This window comes from Bos indicus, chromosome 12 (genome assembly GCF_029378745.1).
Source record: "Bos indicus isolate NIAB-ARS_2022 breed Sahiwal x Tharparkar chromosome 12, NIAB-ARS_B.indTharparkar_mat_pri_1.0, whole genome shotgun sequence".
NCBI lineage: Eukaryota > Metazoa > Chordata > Mammalia > Artiodactyla > Bovidae > Bos > Bos indicus.
Genome location: NC_091771.1, coordinates 72,103,668 through 72,126,168, shown reverse-complemented (window position 1 = coordinate 72,126,168; position 22,501 = coordinate 72,103,668). Strand labels below are relative to the sequence as shown.

Sequence of the window (22,501 nt, the reverse complement as noted above, 5' to 3'; positions counted from 1 at the left end):
TTCTGTTTTATAAGTCGCCTACTCTTTGGTCTTTGTATGGCAGCCCTAGCGAACTACTGCCCCCTTTAGCTTTTTGTATCTAAAAGGTACTTTCTCTACTATTTCATGGATCATCCAAAAGAGTCAATCAGACAGTGATCAGCTCCCCTGAGCTACAAGTTCAAGAAAATGTGATGTGGAAGCACCTTCTTCCAGATGTTGAGTTTTCTTTTCAGATAAATTAATTCTGTTCTAATAGAGTGAAACCTCGTGACTTAGGCTAATGGTCCCCGTGTTATAGCTCTGAACAATGCATTGATATCTGATGCTTGCACATTAAAAAAACTGATAATCTTACAGCTTCTCCTCCTAAGAGGATGCAGAGTATGCAGAAATAATGTCAAGATGGCATGAGAATTCAGAAATGTATTTCTTTCTGTAGAGGGACCTGAGCCAGTGGCAGGACTGAAATCCAAGAGTGAAGTTCTGTCACCATGAACTTCGGTGACTGGCCCTACCTTGGCTACCAGGTGACAGGAGCAGTGTTCTCAGGCTCGACACAGAACGTAGTACCTAGGACAGCACCCAGCCTCCCTCAGCAATTCCCCCTCTGTGCTTCCTGGACCAGTTCACCTTGGGTGAACTCTGGACACACTCTCCTCATCCATGACATGGGATAAAAATGGACCATCAGGAGAGTAAATGAAATCATACATGTAAGAACTGTATAAATTATAAAGAACTACACAAATGTAACTTACCGTTAATATTGTTAGAGTAGGTGCAGGATTACTAGACCTGAAATCACAAGCTTTCTAATTCTATGACCTATGTCTGCATCAGTATGTATGTTACACTTGATTTAAAATATTTATTAAAAGACCAAATTTCTAATTCTGTGTCTGCTTCAAACTAGCTTAACACCAGTTATATACATAGGACCACTTTCCTTCTAAAGTACCTTAGTTTCCTCACCTGTACAAAGAGAGGGTTGAATCCTATTATCTTATTATCTGAACCAATCTAAAATTGTGTTCTATTTCTCATTACTCAATGTTATGATAATATAGTTTTAAAATGAAGACTTTGACATATAGGTGGGAACACTACTTTTTGATGTGAAATGCCTAAGGTCAAAAGAGCAAAAGGGTTTAGGAGATTCCTGGCTCTTGAGGTGTCAGGAGGGATGGTCTGACTGGGAGACATTCTAGTGGATAAAAGCACTCTGTTAATTTCAGGCATAAAAAAATACAGAGTTTCTTGTTCAGCTTCTCAACATTTGCACACAATGTAAGTACTCATGAAAAGTTCAGAACACAGACTTCCTTGTCCCTAAACCTAAGCATGAACTCTAGCTCTGTCAACTCTTCAGCCAGCTCTGGGACCCAGGAAGTCTCCTACCTGATGAGCAGTGGAAGGTCCTGCTCTGCATTTCCTCATTTCTAGAGAGGACTGAGAGGAGAGAGTGATGAACTAAGGGCCACATTTTAGATAAATCTTTCATATACAAGTACTTAAGATACTGGGACATGTTTTCTTTAAGACATTTCAAATATTACACAAATAATCTTATTCTGTTTACAAGTGAAAATCTTGGAAAGACAGAAAAGTATGAAGAATGGAAAATGCATCCATAATTTAACACCCAGAGATAAATTTTCAATGGGGAAGCCACATCCCACCCTGAGTCACACATGTTAAGGAACAAGAACACCAGACCTTCCTTCTTTCCTTCTATCTTCCCATTAAACCCAATCCCACTCCCACCTGGTTCCAGAAAGTCTTGCAGATGGCTGCATGACAGTGGGTAAGTCTCTTAAACCAGACCTTGGTTACCAGTACACCTCTGTTAGAAAGATACCATGTGACCTGAATGTTACTCATTGAGCCCCTTCCTCACACCACACACAGTGCTTAGTGCCTCACACACCTCTTCTCTGAGAAAGTGCTCTGTAAACCTTTAGGCACCATTCAGACTACAGTGTGAAGCTACTGTGAGTTCTTGATTTGTACTGATGACAAGTTCATCGTCTAGAAGGTAGAGGAAACATAGAGGGGGATGTAAATGGACCTAATTCTAAACAACAAAGAATTAGGTAGAAAGTGATAATTTCAGGTAAGAATTTTCTTTACAGACTAGGAAACAGAAGAGACCTACACTTTTCTCTGAAAGATCTTCCTAGAGTCAAATATCTAATTTTTTTTCCCTTAAACTCTCAAATTTCCTGGATATTATTTGATGGAACTTGTATCACAAATGTGTTGAGTGCCAATCAGAATGAAAGTAAAGGGTCTGCAAAATGCAAATGTTCTTATGATCCATGAGAATCTGAACCCAGAGTCCAAACATGTGGAAAGCCAAATCCAAAATCTCTCTCTCAGGCACAGGTGCACACACACAGAAGGGTTCACACATCCCGACCCCACCCCCAGCACTGCTGCAGATTCCCAGCAGACCTGCCTTCCACCTGCCATGTGTTGTTAAAGACCCAGTCATGAAGCTTCCTCTCTGGAGGCTTCTATTGAAAAGAACACAGAGTGCTTGTTCCCAGACCCTTGGTGGAGATCCTGTGAAGAGTGAATCCTGGAGGCGAATTTTAATTACAGCTTCCCACAACAGCCTCACCTATTTTGCCATTTTACTGAGGACAGCAGCCTTCGCCTCACCCAGGTGTTGCACCATCTTGTAAAATAGGCTGTTTTCATCTTGCAGCAAAGTATTTGGCTGATTATGTTCTTTCCGTGTCCCTGAATCCAAAACCTGTTAATAGCAGAAAGAAACCCATTAGCACACAATATCCCCCAGTAACATAACTCAGGCAATATCTCAAAAAGGGGCAGGACAGGGAGAATTTGGGTGGGAGGATTGGTGGTATTTACATGGTTTGATTCCCCTGTTTCACTGGGAGACAAGGGCACAGCCCAGCCTTTCATTATTATATGGGTATAGGAAAGGAAGAAAATGAAAGTTCTCTCATTTTCAGAAAAGTGAAAGCTTTAATCATGATTATGATTACTGGAACTGAACACTCTTTAGCATTTTATATTCTGTCCAGGGCCTTTGGGGTTGTTATCATTAGTTAGTGCTTTTAGCTCTCAGACTCTGAGCTTTGAGGGCTACTTATAAGATACACAGCATTGGGAAATGTCTTGATTCAAGAAAATCAAACATCTGTCACTTCTGCAGCCGCTCCTCCAGGCTGGCCACCTGCCCTCTGGAACATTAGACTTTGTAGTAGATTGACTTGTCTTTATGTCCTTAAAGCTTTCAGTACAGACAATCACTTGTTTTCCAGAAAGTAAACAGGTACAGTCATCCCTCAGAGCTATTGTGGGTTCAGTTTCAGAATACCAGAATATAATGAACATCACAGTAAAGTGAGTCACATGAATTTTCTGGTTTCCCAGGGCACATAGAAGCTTTGTTTACTTTATACTGTACCCAAGCATGTGTGCAATATCGTTATTGCACAATAATGAAAAAACAATGAAAAAAACAATGTACATACCTTAACTTAAAAATAAAATATTGCTAAAAAATATTAACTATCATCAGAGACTTCAATAAGTCATAGTAGTAATATCAAAGATCATTGATATTACAGATCACCAGAGCAACTTCAATAATAGTGAAAATGTTTGATATATTGTGAGAATTATCAAAAGGCGACACAAAGACACAAAATGAGAAAATGCTGTTGGAAAAATGCCACCCATAGATGTGCTTAATGTAGGTTTTTGACAAACTCTCAATTTGTAAAAAAAAAAAATGCAGTATCTGGGAAACACAATAAAACAAGGTATGTCTATATTTCTAAAGCACATGATAAAAATAAGATTGCCTCAAAAATTAAAGTTTTGAGAAAGAACATTACTGGTGATGTTTTTGCTGAATTGAAAGCCAACTGGTAATCAGAAGCTCTAGAAAAATATACAAGCTTTATACCTGGGGTGAATGGGGCACAGAGGACAATCCCCAACTCTGTAACTGGGGTGTGCAGAGGTCCCCTGAGGTCTAATCCTGCCATTCCTACCAGAGGAGTCAGCAACCACAACCAGTTCAGAACAAGATATAAACAAGTAGCCGAGTTTACATCTCCTGGTGGGATCTCCCTGTGACATCACTGATGAACGCAACCAGGGAGCCCTACACTGAAGGTCTCCCAACACAGGAGTGAGAAGGGAAGCTCCACAGTGAAGGGTAAGATCCTTTCCTAGAAACAAGGTCATTCATCACGAAGGTGACAGGCTCCAAAGAGAACTCTAGCATTTCCCTTCTCCCTCTGTCTTCCCTACTCACCCAGATGCTCAGTCTCTGTACCCAGAAACCAACATCAACTTCTTTCTTTGCCCTCAGATCCCATGTTCAATCCATCACACAGTCCACTTGGCTTCACTTCCTTATCTACCCCAAGTCCCACCATCTCACCATTGCCACCACAGTCACCTTAGACTAATCCAAAAGTCTAGAGAGGGCACACTGTAAGGTAGTGAATACTGAATCTGGAGAACTGAAAGCCCATCAGTGTGATTTTAGCTATAAAGGAAGGAGGGCGAGCAGAGTGGGACAGAACTAGAAAGTTGGGGAGGGACTGGCTGGATATTGTTTCATAAAAGTTCTTTAAAGATTTGTTCATAGGCATTGATCAAGAGAGAAAAATGTGAGATTATAGAAATTTACCAGGAGATATTGGCAAGTAAAAAGACACTTGCTCTTTGGAAGAAAAGCTATGACAAACCTAGACAGTGTATTATAAAGCAGAGACATTGCTTTGCTGACAAAGGTCCATCTAGTCAAAGCTATGATTTTTCCAGAAGTCATGTATAGATGTGAGAGTTGGACCATAAAGAAGGCTGAGTACTGAAGAATTGATACTCTTGGACTATGGTACTGGAGAAGACTCTTGAGAGTTCCTGGACTGCAAGAAGACCAAACAAGTAAATCCTAAAGGAAATCAACCCTGAATATTTATTGAATGGACTGATGCTGAAGCTGAAGTCCAATACGTTGGCCACCTGATGTGAAGAGCTGACTCACTAGAAAAGACCTTGATTCTGGGAAAGATTGAAAGCAGGAGGAGAAGGGGACAACAGAGGATGAGCTGGTTGAATGGCATCACTGACTCAGTGGACATGAGTTTGAGCAAGCTCTAGGAGATAGTGAAGGACATGGAAGCCTGGTGTGCTGCAGTCCATGGGGTCGCAAAGAGGTGGACACGACTGAGCAACTAAACAACAAATCTGTAAGTAAAGCATTAAACAAATGAACATATTTTGATAATAGCAACAAAGCTGCTTTGTTCAGAGGATACAGATGTTCACATCTGTAGATCAGGTGCTGAGTGATAACACTTTAGGACTGACAAGGTGACAGTTCAGCTCAGTTCAGTCACTCAGTCGTGTCTGACTCTTTTCAACCCCACGGACCGCAGCATGCCAGGCCTCCCTGTTCATCACCAACTCCCAGAGCTCATTCAAACTCATGTCCATCGAGTCAGTGATGCTATCCAATCATCTCATCCTCTGTCATCCCCTTCTCCTCCTGCCTTCAGTCTTTCCCAGCATCAGGGCCTTTTCAAATGAGTCAGGTCTTCACATCAGGTGGCCACAGTATTGGAGTTTCAGCTTCAGAATCAGTCCTTCCAATGAATATTCAGGACTGATTTCCTTTAGGATGGACTGGTTTGATCTCCTTGCAGTTGAAGGGACTCTCAAAAGTCTTTTCCAACACTACAGTTTAAAAGCATCAATTCTTTGATACTTAGCTTTCTTTATGGTCCAACTTTCACATCCATACATGACTACTGGAAAAACCATAGCTTTTAACTAGACAGACCTTTGTCAGCAAAGTAACGTCTCTGCTTTTTAATATGCTGTCTAGGTTGGTCATAGTTTTTCTTTCAAGGAGCAAGTGTCTTTTAATTTCATGGCTGCAGTCACTATCAGCAGTGATTTTGGAGTCCAAGAAAATGAAGTCTGTCACTGTTTCCATTGTATCCCCATCTATTGCCACGAAGTGATGGGACTGGATGACATGATCTTAGTTTTTTGAATGCTGAGTTTTAAGTCAGATTTTTCACTCTCCTCTTTCACATTCATGAAGAAATTAGTTCTTCAGTTCCTCTTCGCTTTCTGCCATAAGGGTGGTATCATCTGCATATCTGAGGTTATTTAAATAGCTGATAAATGAAGAGAAGCTAAAGGAGAAAAGTAAAGATATACTCATCTGAATGCAGAGTCCCAAAGAAAAGCAAGGAGAGATAAGAAAGCCTTCCTCAGTGATCAATGCCAAGAAATAGAGGAAAACAATAGAATGGGAAAGACTAGAGACCAGGTGACATGTCCAAATTCTGTCCTTCCTCAGTTTCCCTAACCAACCACACATTCCAAGGTGACAGTATTTCTAAGAATTAAGTAATAAAAAGAATCTGCTACCATTAATGTCATTAATGCTATAATACCAAAAACCAAAAATAAATCTTTAGGGCACATTTAGGAGCAAAGAATTAATTGAACAGACCCTTAACTGAGCTGGAGATCAAGCCATGTTTCTGATGCCTGACATGTTTCTAAAGCCTAAAAAAGGGCTTGAAATAAGTAAATTTCACAGCATCATTTATTTATAATGGAAGAATGGTGCTTTAGGGGACAATTTTGAAATGCAATGTTGAGAGGTAAGAACAAAGTGACAGGTAAAATCTAGCAATAAAAGGTTACTTTTCCAATTAGCATCAAGAACACAAAATGAACGACTAAGGATGCCTGACACAAAACATTTCTGGAAATTAAGAGTCACTGTTGGGCAATCTTGAATGTCACCACATGCCTCATGAAAGTCTGCATGTAGAGCCCACTTCCTACTGTGATGTCTAGTCCAGGTGACCAGATGCACTGTTTGGAGCCTAGAGCATACCTTTGGTTGGGGTTGCCCCACTCCTGTCATCTGCCTTCCCAGAGCTCACTCCTGTGCACATCCAGCTCAAGGAGTGGGGCTACAGGCACTGCCTCAGTACTGACAACCTGATCTACTCAGTGCCCCACTGATGTCCCATCTAACAATGCATGTGAGGTAGGATGGGAGGTGATATTCCAGGAACTGCCCAAGTCAAAAGAGACAGTTCCATTATCATCAGACATAAAGAATTGTGGGTACTACTGACCACTCATTAGTGATTATTGCCTGTTTTGTATGGACCATCAAAATACCTTAAAGTATCTTGCATTCCTTGAGATTATTTGCTGCCAAAGTTTATCCTTTGAAGAATGCTTTTCTTGTTTCATAAAGCCCCATCCTAACATGTATTGAAACTGAGCAAGCAACAGAGGAAAAGGACAAAGAAAGAGAGAAAATGAAAAAGAGAGAGAAAAAGAATCAATGGAGGAAGGAAATAAAGCTAAGGAAGGAAATATTAAATTACTAAGGAAGAGCCAACCAAACCTGGAAGGAATATACTAGACAGATATACAGAGACCAAAGCCTAGAGCTTGCCATGTGTGCAGAACAGAACTATTGTGTAAGAAATTCACTGGTTGTTTATTTAGTCTCTCATCCCTGATTCTCCTTTATTTCCAAACTCTCATCTGTGATGCAGAAGCTGGGTCTCTGCAAGTCACTGCAGCAGTTCACTCTTTTGTCAGGTGGCCTTCGTTAGGTTGCCAGTAGGTAGCACTAGAGGGAGACTGAAGGGAAACACAACTAATGTTCTATCTGATTCTGCTACTAGAGTCACCTCAGCACTGGGACCTGACTCAGCTCCTGGCTATTAGCACATGGAGAACTAGCCCCATCCTGCTGCTGCTGCTGCTGCTAAGTCGCTTCAGTCGTGTCCAACTGTGCGACCCCAGAGACAGCAGCCCACCAGGTTCCCCCGTCCCTGGGATTCTCCAGGCAAGAACACTGGAGTAGGTTGCCATTTCCTTCTCCAATGCAGGAAAGTGAAAAGTGAAAGTGAAGTCGCTTAGTCGTGTCCAACTCTTCGAGACCCCATGGACTGCAGCCCACCAGGCTCCTACCTCCATGGGATCTTCCAGGCAAGAGTACTGGAGTGGAGTGCCATTGCCTTCTCCACCTGCCCCCTCACAAATATGACCAGCAAGCAGGCAGTGACCTCTTCTTGGAGGTCTGAGTATCAATTCCTTAGGGCCTCTTTTCTGAATTCTCAGGTCTGAAGATCTGTCCTAGGATATGGTAGTTGCTTTCTAAAATTGTTACCCCAGTGTTTCACTTTTCTAGTCCTCTAAATCCCTATGTAATAAATACTGTTTTTCTCACTAGGCCTTTTCTTCTCACGGACTCCTGAGGAAATCTACAACTTTAGCCATAAACCTCCTAGCAGTCTAAACTAGAGGCTAATTTTTTTATAAGGGAACCCAAAAATGCTGAAAGAACTATGACACAGTGAAAATGACTGTGTTCTATCCCACTAAAATATGGAGCTATAACTTGGGTTTGGAATATTTTAATGGTTGGCCGTCATAAAAAAATGACAATTTAAATAAACTTCTAATATGAAAATATAAGATTATTGGATATATTATTTAATAATGCATTCTAAAAGTATAGTTAAGTACTTGAATAACTTTCAGGAATGAGAGAAGAAACTAAGAGAAAAATTAATGGAGGTTCCTATAAAATTTTACACAGAAGGATACATTGAAAATTGAACATAAATGGAAATAACTAAAATGGTGAGGGTTTTACCAGTATCCATTCACAGTCAATAATGTTGCTCAACCTGTGTGCAATGGTCAGCACAGTGCACTGGGCAAATCTCTCACGAATTCTTTTTTGTATTAACTCATCAGTTCTAGAAACAAAGAAGTTGATTTAATTCAGTAAAGACAGGAAAAGCAGACTTAAGACTTAAAAACACCCTATGATATTTTTACAATGTTTTTTAAAATCAATACTTTAACATATAGTCTTGTTCCTAAAAAACTGAGTATAAAATGTCTACTTAGAAACTTACTATTTTTCATAAAATGATGGAAAATTAGTCTTCCCTCAAAATTACTTGAAACTATCAGCAGCTGGATTTAGGAATTCAGCTTTCTTAGGGTGCCTCAAAATAACATTAATACCATATAACATGTCTTGTTTTTTTCCTTTGTTTTCTGGAATTAATATTATCAACAGATATCCATGAGGCCAAGTGAGCACTTAAAAACATTTCTAAGATTCACTAAATGTTTTCCATTTACCACATTTACAAGTCAATGCAAGATTTCCTGGGGCTCAGCTCCACACCTTGGATCCACGTATGATGTGGCTTTGTCAAGAATCAGTATCTGATTCTTCCTGAGAAGAGCCCTGGCAAGGCACACCAGTTGTTTCTGACCAGCACTCAAGTTCAATCCAGATTCTGCTAATTCAGTATTCATTTTAGCAGGAAGACCTTCGATGGATTCTTTGAGTTGTACCTGTGGATTCAGAAAGAATGACATTTTTCTAAGCAAACTGCTACTGAAATAGACATGCCTTTTAGACATTAGAGCTTTGACATCCTCAGGACTTCTTAATGTGTCTTACATGTACAGCCAGGTGATGCAGAGAGCTCCTTCCAATGAGTGTTCACTGAGAAAGATGGTGGAGTCATCTCAGGACAGAAAGATCTCAGTGTCCCCCTTTCCCACCACAGGACATCCACCAGAACCCACCCCCCTCCAGGGGTTAGTTAAGGAAATTTCTCAAAAAGTGAAGCTATTTCTCCCAATATGATTGAAACAGAAAAGTTAAAAGGATCTTTATGGTTGAGTCAAGTTTCCTAAAGTACATTTTGCATAGGAATTGGTACACTAGAGAAAAGTTTTCAAAAATTTTACAGAAAACCTGGTTATCTGAAGATATGAGCTTATTGGCCCTTTACTATTTTCTAAAGTTTAATATATGCAAGTTCAAGCAATAGTAAACTGCCACTTATACATTAGTAATACTGGAGCCCATTCTGATGATGGTTCTTTCCCAAGTTTAATCCTACAAATAGTGGACCAATCAAGTGCATTTTCTTCAGTGTCTTAAATGCATTGTTTGTGAATGAAAATGCATGAAAAAGAAAACACAACATCTTATTTCCCCCAGTATATGGATATTGTCCATATACTTATTATCATCCAGTTGCTGAGTCATGCCCAACACTTTGCAACCCCATGGACAGCAGCAAACCAGTGTTCCTAGTCCTTCACTATTGCTTGGAGTTTGCTCAAACTCATGTCCATTAAGTTGGTGATGCCATCCAACCATCTTGTCCTCTTTCATACCCTTTTCCACCTGCCTTCCATCTTTCCCAGCATCAGGATCTTTTCTAATGAGTCATCTCTTCACATCAGGTGGCCAAAGTATTGGAGCTTCAGCTTCATCATCAGTCCTTCCAAATGAAATTTGGGTTGATTTCCTTTAGGATTGACTGGTTTGGTCTCCTTGGTGTCCAAAGGACTCTCAACAATCTTCTCCAGAACCACAGTTCTAAAGCATCAGTTCTTCAGCACTCAGCCTTCTTTGTGGTCCAACTCTCACATTGGTACATGACTACTGGGAAAACAATAAGTTTGACTACATGGACTTTGTAGGCAAAGTCATGTCTCAGCTTTTTAATATTCTGTCTAGGTTTGTTATAAGAGAAGGCAATGGCACCCCACTCCAGTACTCTTGCCTGGAAAATTCCATGGATGGTGGAGCCTGGTAGGCTGCAGTCCATGGGGTCGATAAGAATCGGACACGACTGAGAGGCTTCCCTTTCACATTTCACTTTCATGCATTGGAGAAGGAAATGGTGACCCACTCCAGTGTTCTTGCCTGGAGAATCCCAGGGACGGCGGAGCCTGGTGGGCTGCCGTCTATGGGGTTGCACAAAGTCGGACACAACTGAAGTGACTTAGCAGCAGCAGCAGGTTTGTTATAGCTCCTCTTCCGAGGAGCAAACATGTTTTAATTTCATGGCTGCAGTCACCGTCTGCAATGATTTGGGAAATAAAGTCTGTCATTGTTTCCACCATTTCCCCATCTATTGCAATGAAGTGATAAGATAGGATGTCATGATCTTAGCTTCTTGAATGTTGTTTTAATCCAGCTTTTTCACATCCCTCTTTCACTTTTATGAAGAGGTTATTTAGTTCCTCTTCACTTTCTATGATTAGGATGGGGCATAGACCTGGATTACTGTGATACTGAATGGTTTCCCTTGGAAATGAACTGAGATCATTCTGTCATTTTGGAGATTCCACCAAAGTACAGCATTTTAGGTTCTTTTGTTGACTTTTTTTTTTTTTTTGCAGCCAAACAAAAATAAATTGGAGACTTGAAGCCAGGCAGCCTGGGGATTAAGTCTTGCCTGGCTGTACCAACTGGGCAAGTTCCTGAACCTACTCTATCTTAGCTTCCTAAACTCTAAGACTATAATACCATAATTATAAAGGTGTGTGCCTCCTAACATTGTTAAGAATATTAAATGAGTCAGTACATGCAGAATTTGTAACAGATCAATATATATATTGTCCATTATTAATAATGCTATTGGCTAGCCCCTCCTCAAGTTCTGCTTCACTTTTCTATTTTGCATGTATCAGCACTGAGATTTCATTACATATGCATTGGCTTGCTTTTCAACTTCTTCAGGAGAATTTAAGCTCCAGAAGGACAGATATTTTGTCTGTTGATGACTGTGACAGCCCCAGGACCTGCAACATTGCCTAACAAGCTCTCAGTAGATATTTGTTGGCTGGATGAAGGTGGGCTTCCCTGGTGACTCAGTGGTAAACAATCCACCTGCCAAACAGGAGACTTGGGTTCGATCCTGGGTGAGACTCCCTGGCTAAGGAAATTGCAACCCACTCTAGTATACTTGACTGAGAAATCCCATGGACAGAGGAGCATGGCAGGCTACAGTTCATGGAGTTGCAGAAGAGTCAGACATGACATACAACAACAACATGAATGAAGGCATGCTGCTGTTGCTAAGTCACTTCAGTCGTGTCTGACTCTGTGCGACCCCATAGACGGCAGCCCACCAGGCTCCCACGTCCCTGGGATTCTCCAGGCAAGAACACTGGAATGGGTTGCCATTTCCTTCTCCAATGCATGAAAGTGAAAAGTAAATGTGAAGTGGCTCAGTCGTGTCCGACTCCTAGCGACCCCATGGACTGCAGCCTACCAGGCTCCTCCATCCATGGGATTTTCCAGGCAAGAATACTGGAGTGGGGTGCCATTGCCTTCTCCGAATGAAAGCATAAGTGACTCTAATTGCATGACATACCTGTTTCTGTAAATTAGAAAGTAATTAACCTCCAATTAAAATAAATAAATTTATATTAAAAAATAAAATATACCATAGAAACTAAATTCATATGGATAATTAGTTTATATATAACACTGTTTTCTTACTAAGTGTAATTGCAAAAAGGATATATTCTTATAATAATTAACTGGCTCCAAGATATCATATCACACTTTAAATAAAGCACTGAAAAAGTTATAATTTAAGGAAAATATAACAAATAACTCCTATTCAAAACTATACATCTCAGTATAGAATACTTCAATTGTTTTTGAGCTTGGGAAAATAATAGAATATAGCAAAACTGAAGAATAATAAACTGGACTTTAAGGCGCCCTGTCTCCATCATCGCTGTGTGCACTCTGTGTAGTAGGTGCTGACGCCCCTCACAGGAAGGGAACACAGAGGGCAGGTGGTTTCCACATTTTGTGGAACTTTCTTACTTTTCAAGAAGAAAATCTGGTGTGGGTCGGAAGGAGACACTGAAATGCAATCAACAGATGGGGAAGAGCTTTTACCAGAGCAGGGCCAGCAGTAAAGGAAGTTCGCCTAACACAAGGCCCCGGGAAATGGACATGTGACCTGTCTCCACAGCAAGGACTGAACCACGTGGTTCCTGATGCACAGGCTGCTGATGCCCAGGTTTCTGTATCTTTGTTTCCTGTGTGATGAGACACGCTTGTGTCCTAACAGAGACACTATCAATGTCAGACATTTAACTGTACAATTTCTTCCCAGTTTTGACAGGACATTTTTGTTATTGTTTAGTTGCTAAGTCATGGACCTTATGGACTGTAGCCTACCAGGTTCCTCTGTGCATGGGATTTCCCATGCAAGAATATTGGAGTGGGTTACTATTTCCTCCTCCAGGGAATCTTCCCAACTCAGGGATCAATCCCATTTCTCCTCCATTGCAGGCAGACTCTTCATCACTCAGCAACCGGGGAAGCCCCCATTCTCTACTCTTAATTCCAAATCCCAGTATCTAAGGTGTTTTGTTTTTGCTTTTTAATGGAAGCAACACATCAATGATTCACTTCCAGAGTTTTATCTACTATGACCTTTTAACCTCTGTGTGATAAAGTGCTTCATCTTCAGGCACTACTCATGTTATATTTTTGGAGCTGCCTTTGCTTTTTAGCACCCCAATAGCACTAATTTCTGATGAACTTTTATCAGTTTACAGTAAGTTGGAAAGTTTTCAGTACATGAAAAATGTATTTTAGGCATATTTAGAAAAATAACCAAAATGAGACAGGCAGCATCCATAGGACTGTCTTCCTGCTGAGTGTCCATCTCTGCCAAGGAAGAAGGAGGAAACAGAACTAGAGGACCTTAATTTTTTTTTTTAATGCCATCTTTTCCTTTTAATTGAAGTTCATAAAGAGGAGAACAGTGGTTTCCTCCTACTCATTCTCAGGTTAACTCTGTGAGTTTAGGTTCAAATATCCAGTTAGGCATCCTTTACAAATTAATAACTAGGGTTTTTGGTTCACTTAAAAACTGACTTCATTGAGTTAGTGATACCTCTTGATGAGGGTGAAGGAGGAGAGTGAAAAAGCTGGCTTAAAACTCAGCATTAAGAAAACTAAGATCATGACATCTTGTCCCATAATTTCATGGTAAATAGAAGGGGAAAAGATAGAAGCAGTGACAGATATCCTCTTCTTGGGCTCTAAAATCCGTGCAGATGGCAACTGTAAGCCTTGAAGTTAGAAGATGATTGCTTCTTGGCAGGAAAGCTATGACAAAACTAGACAGTGTGTTAAAAAACAAAGATATCACTTTGCTGACAAAGGTCCGTATAATCAAACCTATGGTCTTTCCAGTAGTCATGTACAGATGTGAGAGCTGGACTATAAAAGCGCACTGAAGAATTGATGCTTTTGAACTGTGGTACTGGAGAACACTATTGAGAGTCCCTTGGAAAACAAGGGATCAAATTGGTCAATCTTAAAGGAAATCAACACTGAATATTCTCTGGAAGGACTGATGTTGAAGCTGAAGCTCCAATATTTTGGCCACCTGATGTAAACTCATTGGAAAAGACCCTGACGCTGTGAAAGATTGAAGGCAGAAGGAGAAGAGGGAGATGGAGGATGAGATGGCTGGATGACATCATCGATTCAATGGACGTGAACTTGGGCAAACTCCAGGAGATGGTGAGGGACAGGAAAGCCAGTGCTTTAGTCCATGGGCTCACAGAGAGTCAGAGGTGACTTAGCAACTGAACAACAATAACTTAGAGTGATAAATCACCCCTTTATCCAGATTCTTTAGGAATTATTTCTTTATCACATTTGTATGTTTTTCAATGAACGATTTCATAAGTTTTCTTTTAAAACAGTCATAAGGAATCACTTCCTAGAGAAACACAATGATGGGATGATTTCTCTAAGTGATATCACCAAAGTTATCAGGGCTAATTCCAAAAGCAATACATGGAAACCATATACTTCACTTTGTGAAATAAACTCACATTTCTTTCTTTTTATAGAAAGTTCCAAATGTAGTTTAATAGAAGTAGATCTTAGTATTATCTACCACTTCAGCATTTTTATAATTTAGATTAACACTGTTTCTCTGTCCATGGAAAAATATATTCTAAAATTCTAGAGTAATGCTATCTGAGAATCTGTGAAAAAAGGTCTAAATCTGGGAAACAAATTGAAAAATAATGCACCAGTACTTCCAGTTATTTTTTTAAAGATGAAATTTGTCTTATGAATTCAAGAGTAGTGGATCATCCTATCGTTCTTTATATTTAATAGTTAAATGCTCTACACACCTCTTCTCTTGCAGAATTTGATTGTAAAAGACTCACAAACTTAAATGAAATCAGAGGTGCACTGCTTTATAGGCAGGAGAAGGTGAAGCAATCAACCCAATTTAAGAAAACAAAATCCACATGTTGCTGAAAAGCAGGGTGGGTGTATAAAGACTCAGCGGTGATATCCTTCAGAAACCAGAATTACTGACTGGAAATGGTCATACCTCCAAATCTGCCTGCTCACAGTCAAGGCTTATCTATATATTACAGATTTCAGAGCTTCCATGGAAGGGTGACACTAAATGACAATCATACCAGTTCAAACCAACATGAACAATCAATCTCTCAGATTTGTGTAACAACAAACGAACAAACAGAAAAATTCTCTGAAATGAAAAGATCAAACAAACATTTAGTAGTTATTTATGTAGAGTGTTTTCCCTGTGTTTTCCTCTAAGAGTCTTATAGTATCTGGTCTTACATTTAGGTTTTCAATCCACTTTGAGTTTATTTTTGTATACAGTATTAGGGAGTGTTCTAATTTTCTTCTTTTACACATAGCTGTCCAGTTTTCCCAGCACCACTTACTGAAGAGACCACCTCTTCTCCATCGTATATTCTTGCCTTGTTTGTCACAGATTAGGTGACCACAGGTGTGTGAGTTCTCTGGACTCTCTAGCCTGTTCCATTGTGCCAGTGCCACACCATCTTGATTACTCTAGATCTATATTGAACTAGCCAAAAAGTTCGTTTAAATTTTTCCATAAAATCTTATGTAACAAATTTTTGGCCAACTCAGTGATATATTCTGAAGTCAGGGAACCTAATTTTTCCAGCTTCGTTTTTCTTTCTTAAAACTGCTTTGGCAACTTGGGGTCTTTTGTGTTTCCATTAAAACTGTAAATTTTTTGGCTCTAATTCTATGAAAAATGCCATTGGTAATTTGACAGGGATTGTATTTAATCTGAAGATTCTTTGGGTAGTATAGTCATTTTCACAATATTGTTTCTTCTAATCCAAGAACATGGTATATCTCTCCATCTGTTTTACATCATCTTTGATTTCTTTTGTCAGTACCTTGTAGTTTTATGAGTACAGGTCTTTTGCCTCCTTAGGTAGGTTTATTCCTAGGTATTTTATTGTTTTTGTTGCAATGGTAAAGAGATGGCTTTCTCAATTTCTCTTTCTGATCTTTGATCGTTAATGCATAGGAATACTCATTCTTACTTTTTAAAAGCAAAAGACTGAGCTAGGTCCTAGGAGAAATTAGAAGTCTGTCTATGGCTTAGAAGTCCATGGTTTCTTCCAACAATAGAATTGATTTGTAAAACTAGTACAAATACACAAAATGGTTTGTATTAAAATATAAACTGACAGCAACTTAGTAGTCAAAAATTTTTCATGCAAGGGTGAGGAAATTCAAAGAAGCAGAGCAAGCAAAAACATGACACAAACAACAGAAAATTCTCTAGAAATGAACCTCCCATATAAAAGTTGAGCAAATGTTCCAGGGTTCTGTTATCTGCATTCATGCTACAGCATTAAAATGACATAATTACCAATAAATAATCATCATTCGTTCTGACTATATAATTTATCTTTACAAACACTTTCCTATGAAACTTCTACATTTTATTAGTATGATCTTGTTTATATCTTTTAGTTAATAAGGAAAAACTACTATTGTCTCCACTTAGGAGATGTTTCCTAAGACCAGAGGAATAAAATGAATATTGGAATGTAATGGAGTAATTAATTCACTAGGTCACTAGTAGAATTTGATCCCACAGTTTTAACATCTAATTGAGTACTCTGCTAAGGACAAGATTATGTGTCTATTTGTTCAGGGTTCTAGGAAAATAGCTAAAATGAAAACATGTCACATAATTATTGTTGATTTTCATCATCATCAATACACACATTTTTAAGCACACCCATGTCATCAGTGTTTTCCTATTACCGAAGTCAATGAAACTGACACACTCCTCTTAATTATCTGCAAAGCTCTAAATGTAAACACACATATACAAATGCTAACAAGTTAATTACAGTTACTATTAATAAATTACCTCTTCTAAGGCATTCCACAGTTCATTATCCGTATGCTCATTAAAGGGATCCAGATTTTCCTTCATTGTTCCAGTGAATAAAACAGGTTCCTAAATACCCCAAAATAGTGAATGTTATTACCTTAACCTATTTTCATTTTATTCCAATGTGTACAGAATGTCAAAATTAAAATGCAAAAACATCTAAATTAATTAATTATTAATAATATAGTTGCAAATGTATGATTATAAAAAAGCATCTCTAAAATAATTTTTCATTGTACAAAGTGTGCTACAAAATATCTTCTGGACTACTGAACACTAACAGAAGAAAGTGTTGAAGAAGTTTTTTCATCTTAAGGAAAAAACTGAAGACAAAGGAAGATTTTATTGTTTTTTAATACTACCCTGCTAATAAATATCTGCTTAAACACTCACACAAACATAAGAAATTTAACATCAAGATCTACATAAATTAACTGTCAATGCTGGTGTGACTGGGAAATACCAACAGCATGATTAGTAGAGGTTTGTGCCTCAAAGCAAACCACTAAATATTTACACATTAGCACTGAAGAATAAACTAGGCTATTTTCTCCATTGGTCAGACTTCTTCTAGGGTCTGGAATCTCTCCACATGTGTGAAATGAACATCCCCACATGTGCAAGGGGAACGTCAGCTCCTGGGGTCTGCAGCACCTCTGTCCATGGAGAGATCATCTCTGATTTTGGCCTCAGCTGGTCCCCACGTTCTCTCACCTGTGTGTCAGGATAACCTGCCTCACAGAACCTCGTTAATAACTGCAAGGCCAGGAGGACCTGAAAACCACCGTGACCTGTGTCATGATACTTTAATTTAAATAGTTCTTCCTAGTCATCTGCTTCAGGAGGAGCCATAAGTAAATTACTCTGGAAATATATGTGTCCTCTTGGCTTCAAGAGAGAATCCTGTACATAAGCTCATGTAGGCCATTTACATTTTATTCTGGAAGGCTCTAGTAAGCCAGGTCATAAGAATATGGATAGCAGTGAAGAGCCCAATAAGCTCCTTTAAGTGAAGGGGGCACAAAAGGGAATGCACTCGTGTGGGAACAAGAGGAGAACTGACTTTTCCACAAGTGCCCGGAACTGCTCTGAATCACCATGTTCAAATCAGCCTTGGGGCTGGACTTTCCTCCTCACTTCACAAAAGCCTGAGAGGAAAGATAAAGATAGACAGACATTTATTTCCCTTAATCATAAGGAAGAATGATACTCAGGAAGCCTTCCAAACCTTCTTTCAATATGGTCTAAGTTTTAAGTCTGGTAAGAGAGGAAAGAATACAGAAAACTCAGGATATGCCACCAAAAAAGAGATATCTCTGAGCAAATCCACAATTAAAAAGACATTATAAAGGGAGATTTATTCGCACAAAGTTGATTAAGTAGCCAATATGCCTCCAAAGCACTGAAAATCACTAGTCATACAATATTTCAGAATGAATACTGAACTGAACTAAAAAAACTCGAAACACAAATTTAAGGTCTCCCTTAAAACTTGAATTTAGAATCAAAGACTAAACAACCATCTAAACAATGGTAAGCATTCCTTGTCAGGGGACTAACCATCATTCTACCTCAGATTTTTATAAAAACTTGTTACTTCTTGTAATTATCAACCTTAAGATTCCCACATGCAGGTATATTCTGCATGTCTCCATGGGGTTTACACAAGCGACATAGCCAGGAGAGGGGAGGCTGGTCCCCAGTATTCTTCTTCTTTCTCTCCATTTTCTAGGTTCTTTCAAGTAAGCAGGCTACTCCCTGTATATAATCTCAACCTGTGGTCTTTCTGGGGGACATATTTAACTACTTCAGATCCTAAGCATAAAGAACACACATACTTCAGCTACCTGTTGTGTTTAAGGAAATTATTTAAGAAGAACTTTCATTTTTGCTTATTCCTGAAATTTTGAACAGAAGTTGAGGAGTACCTTCTTAAGAACACAGTATTCATCTTTGAAAGTTCCCCCCATGACTGATGGTCTATGTCCCCACTCCCCTGTCTTTGCTCCTACCCAGGTCCTTGTTATCATCACATCTTCCCCAGTTCTGACCTGTTCATGCAGGGTCAGCAGTGATGGGGATGAGCCTGGGAGGAAGAGAGACCACCATGGAAGCTCTCTGCTGCTTCCAGGATCACAGGGACCAGGGATCCAAGGAAGATGATGTGGGCCTGGCTCAGCTAAGAGAGGCAACTCAAAGAAACAGCACCGGGCTCCCCCTCTGCAGAGTCTGCTCTGAGCTTCCTAAATTCCCTAAATTGGGGTGTTGAGACACAAGCATCAATGCTTCCTACTCATTTGGGGGGGAGAGGAATGTAAGTTTTTGCACTTAGACAAGTAAATTCCAGTAACCAAACTAACAGGCTTTCTCCACCTCTGCAGCTAGCAAGACACTGTAAAGACAAAGGGCTCTTGGTTGGGGAGGGATAAGATTTTGAGTATCTTCTCCTGACACATATCAACCCATGACATACAAGTACATAAACCCATTTCTAAACTGATATTTCCAAATGAGGGACAGAGCAATAGGAGTAGTATCTTCTGGCTTTGTTCTATGCTTATTCACTCTTGCTATGGTTTGGGGAGTCCTTTCAAGTGGGATGGTAGGAAAAAGGGGGAAAATATCTAATGAGTACAACACAGCTGAAGAATTGATGCTTTTGAATTGTGGTGTTGGAGAAGATTCTCGAGAGTCCCTTGGACTGCAAGGAGATAAAACTGGCCAATCCTAAAGGAAATCAACCCTGAATATTCACTGGAAGGACTGATGCTGAAGCTTCTTTAAAAAAAAAAAAATTATTATTATTATTATTTACTTTACAATATTGTATTGGTTTTGGCATACATCAACATGCATCCGCCACGGGTGTACATGTGTTCCCCATCCTGAACCCCCCTCCCACCTCCCTCCCATACCATCCCTCTGGGTCATCCCAGTGCACCAGCGCCAAGCTTCCTGTATCCTGCATCGAACCTGGACTGGAGATTAGTTTCTAGTTTCAATACTTTTACTATCTGATGTGAAGAGCTGACTCGCTGGAAAAGACCCTGATGCTAGGAAAGACTGAAGGCAGGAGGAGAAGGGGATGGTTGGATGGCATCACCGACTCAATGGATGTGAGTTTAAGCAAGCTCCAGGAGTTGGTGATGAACAGGGAATGCTGGCCTGCTGCAGTCCATGGGGTCACAAAGAGTCAGACATGACTGAGAAGTAGACAAGGTGGAGACTGGAGAGCATAGGTCTCTGTCATATGACTAGTACTTTGGATCTTACTCTGCTGCGATGGGAGTATTTGGAGATTAAGCTGAAACTCTTCGCTATACAATTGAAAGACTGTAAATCAACTATACTTCAATTTAAAAAAAAAAATCAGTTCAGTTGCTCAGTCGTGTCCGACTCTTTGTGACCCCATGAATCGCAGCACGCCAGGCCTCCGTGCCCATCACCAATTCCTGGAGTTCACTGAGACTCATGTCCATCGAGGCAGTGATGCCATCCAGCCATCTCATCCTCTGTCATCGCCTTCTCCTCCTGCCCCCAATCCCTCCCAGCATCAGAGTCTTTTCCAATGAGTCAACTCTTTGCATGAGGTGGCCAAAGTACTGGAGTTTCAGCTTTAGCATTATTCCTTCCAAAGAAATCCCAGGGCTGATCTTTAGAATGGACTGGTTTGATTTCCTTGCAGTCCAAGGGACTCTCAAGAATCTTCTCCAACACCACAGTTCAAAAGCATCAATTCTTCAATGCTCAGCCTTCTTCACAGTCCAACTCTCACATCCATACATGACCACAGGAAAAACCATAACCTTGACTAGACGGACCTTTGTTGGCCAAGTAATGTCTCTGCTTTTCAATATGCTATCCAGGTTGGTCATAACTTTTTGAATCCTGGCACTGCCCCTTACTTGAAAAGTAGGATAAGCTCCCAGTGACTCAGTTTTTAAGTTTGTCAGATAAGGATAACAACAAATTGTGAGGATTAAGCAGGAAATGGTGGGATAAGAAACTAAAATGTGTTAATGATTCCATAAATATTAGTAATTATTATTAATACTTGTGTTACTTTTCAGGGACTGCAGCAAGCACTAGAGGAACAGAAATGAGAGATACAGGCCCTGTCCTCAAAGAGAGAAAGAAAATAGTCAAGAGTGTGTGGAGGTCTGAGAAAAAGGCCAGAGGTCTTGGTGGGGGATTGGAAAGAAAGAGTTTGTACAAGGTGATAGTCAGAAAAGAAGCTTGTGGGAGGAAAGCCAGAAATCAAAATACAAAAATATTTTAGTCTGATTTTTTGCTCTTGGTGGAAAACGTTAGATACATTTCTCTGTTATACTTTTCCCCAAAATTCCTATTGTGTTTGTTAGTTTGCTTTTATTTTCTGTTTCTTGGCTTTACCATTCATATTTATGTAACCAATTTAGTTTTTATTATTAGACAGTAAATATAAAGAAAATCACCAAAGACCATGAACACGTAAACAGAAATTAAAAAGTGAAGTCATTTCAAAAGGTGTTACTCTTTTACTTAAGTAGAAATAATACCCAAAAGGCCAGTGCCCTGATTCTTAAGAATAATAACATTTCCTGATGACCGAGCATTCTTAAGAATGAGACATGGGCACAAACATTATCTCACTAAGTTACATCTTCACAACAAATCTGTGGGGCAATTATTTCCAGACTGGGTTTAAGTACGAGGATGTTGAAGCTTGGCAGCCAAGTGACATCAAGGCCCCACAGTCGACGAAGCATAGCAGGAATAAACTGTGGGTCACACTGACACCTGGTCTACACTGTTAAACATTCTAGCCCTCTCCGTCTCCTGAATGGCTTCCTGGGAATCTTTACACATTCCAAGTTCTCTCCAGATTCTTTCTCTTTAATCAACCAACACTGCACCTTGGAGATAAAGTAATAAAAAAAGTGGAATCTACATGGATACAAAGCTTAGCACTATTTTGTAAGGATGCTCTCTGAAGAGTGTACCTAGAACATGCTCAAAGGAAAGATGGAAACCAACAGAACAGAACCAAAACATGCTGACGTCAAGGCATGCTTCGTCTTTGCTCAGATATGCTTCCAAATATTATTGGCAGAGCCAAGAATCATCTAATGTTATTTATTTACAGAGTTATTTTATGTACACAAGCATACAAATTTTTCCTATTACACAACATTAAAAAGAATGCAGGGAATGTTTCTAAAGCTTTGTATCCAAGGATATGAAAGGACTTTACAGACATGCCCTTTATTTCTACTAACTAATCTCACATGGCCATTTCAGAGATGAGTACCATCAAAGCATAAAACTTGGGAATTTAAGCTCATTTATTTTCTACTGTAACCATAAGTCATAAATCTAATAGCCAGAGGAAATCTTTAAATATGGGGACT

General features: G+C 39.6%; 1 protein-coding gene across 1 annotated transcript in view; it reads right to left on the bottom strand.

Moving 5' to 3' along the window:
* Window positions 1-2,590: 2,590 nt before the first annotated feature.
* The window catches only part of LOC139186160 (ATP-binding cassette sub-family C member 4-like), a 44,225-nt gene continuing 24,314 nt past the window's right edge, over window positions 2,591-22,501 (bottom strand). The window contains exons 6-9 of the mRNA XM_070799965.1: window positions 17,088-17,177; window positions 9,227-9,399; window positions 8,681-8,786; window positions 2,591-2,740 (exon numbers count right to left, since the gene is read on the bottom strand). Of these exons, the coding sequence (XP_070656066.1) occupies window positions 2,606-2,740; window positions 8,681-8,786; window positions 9,227-9,399; window positions 17,088-17,177 (504 nt within the window). The 3' untranslated portion in view covers window positions 2,591-2,605. The remainder of the gene's footprint in view (window positions 2,741-8,680; window positions 8,787-9,226; window positions 9,400-17,087; window positions 17,178-22,501) is intronic.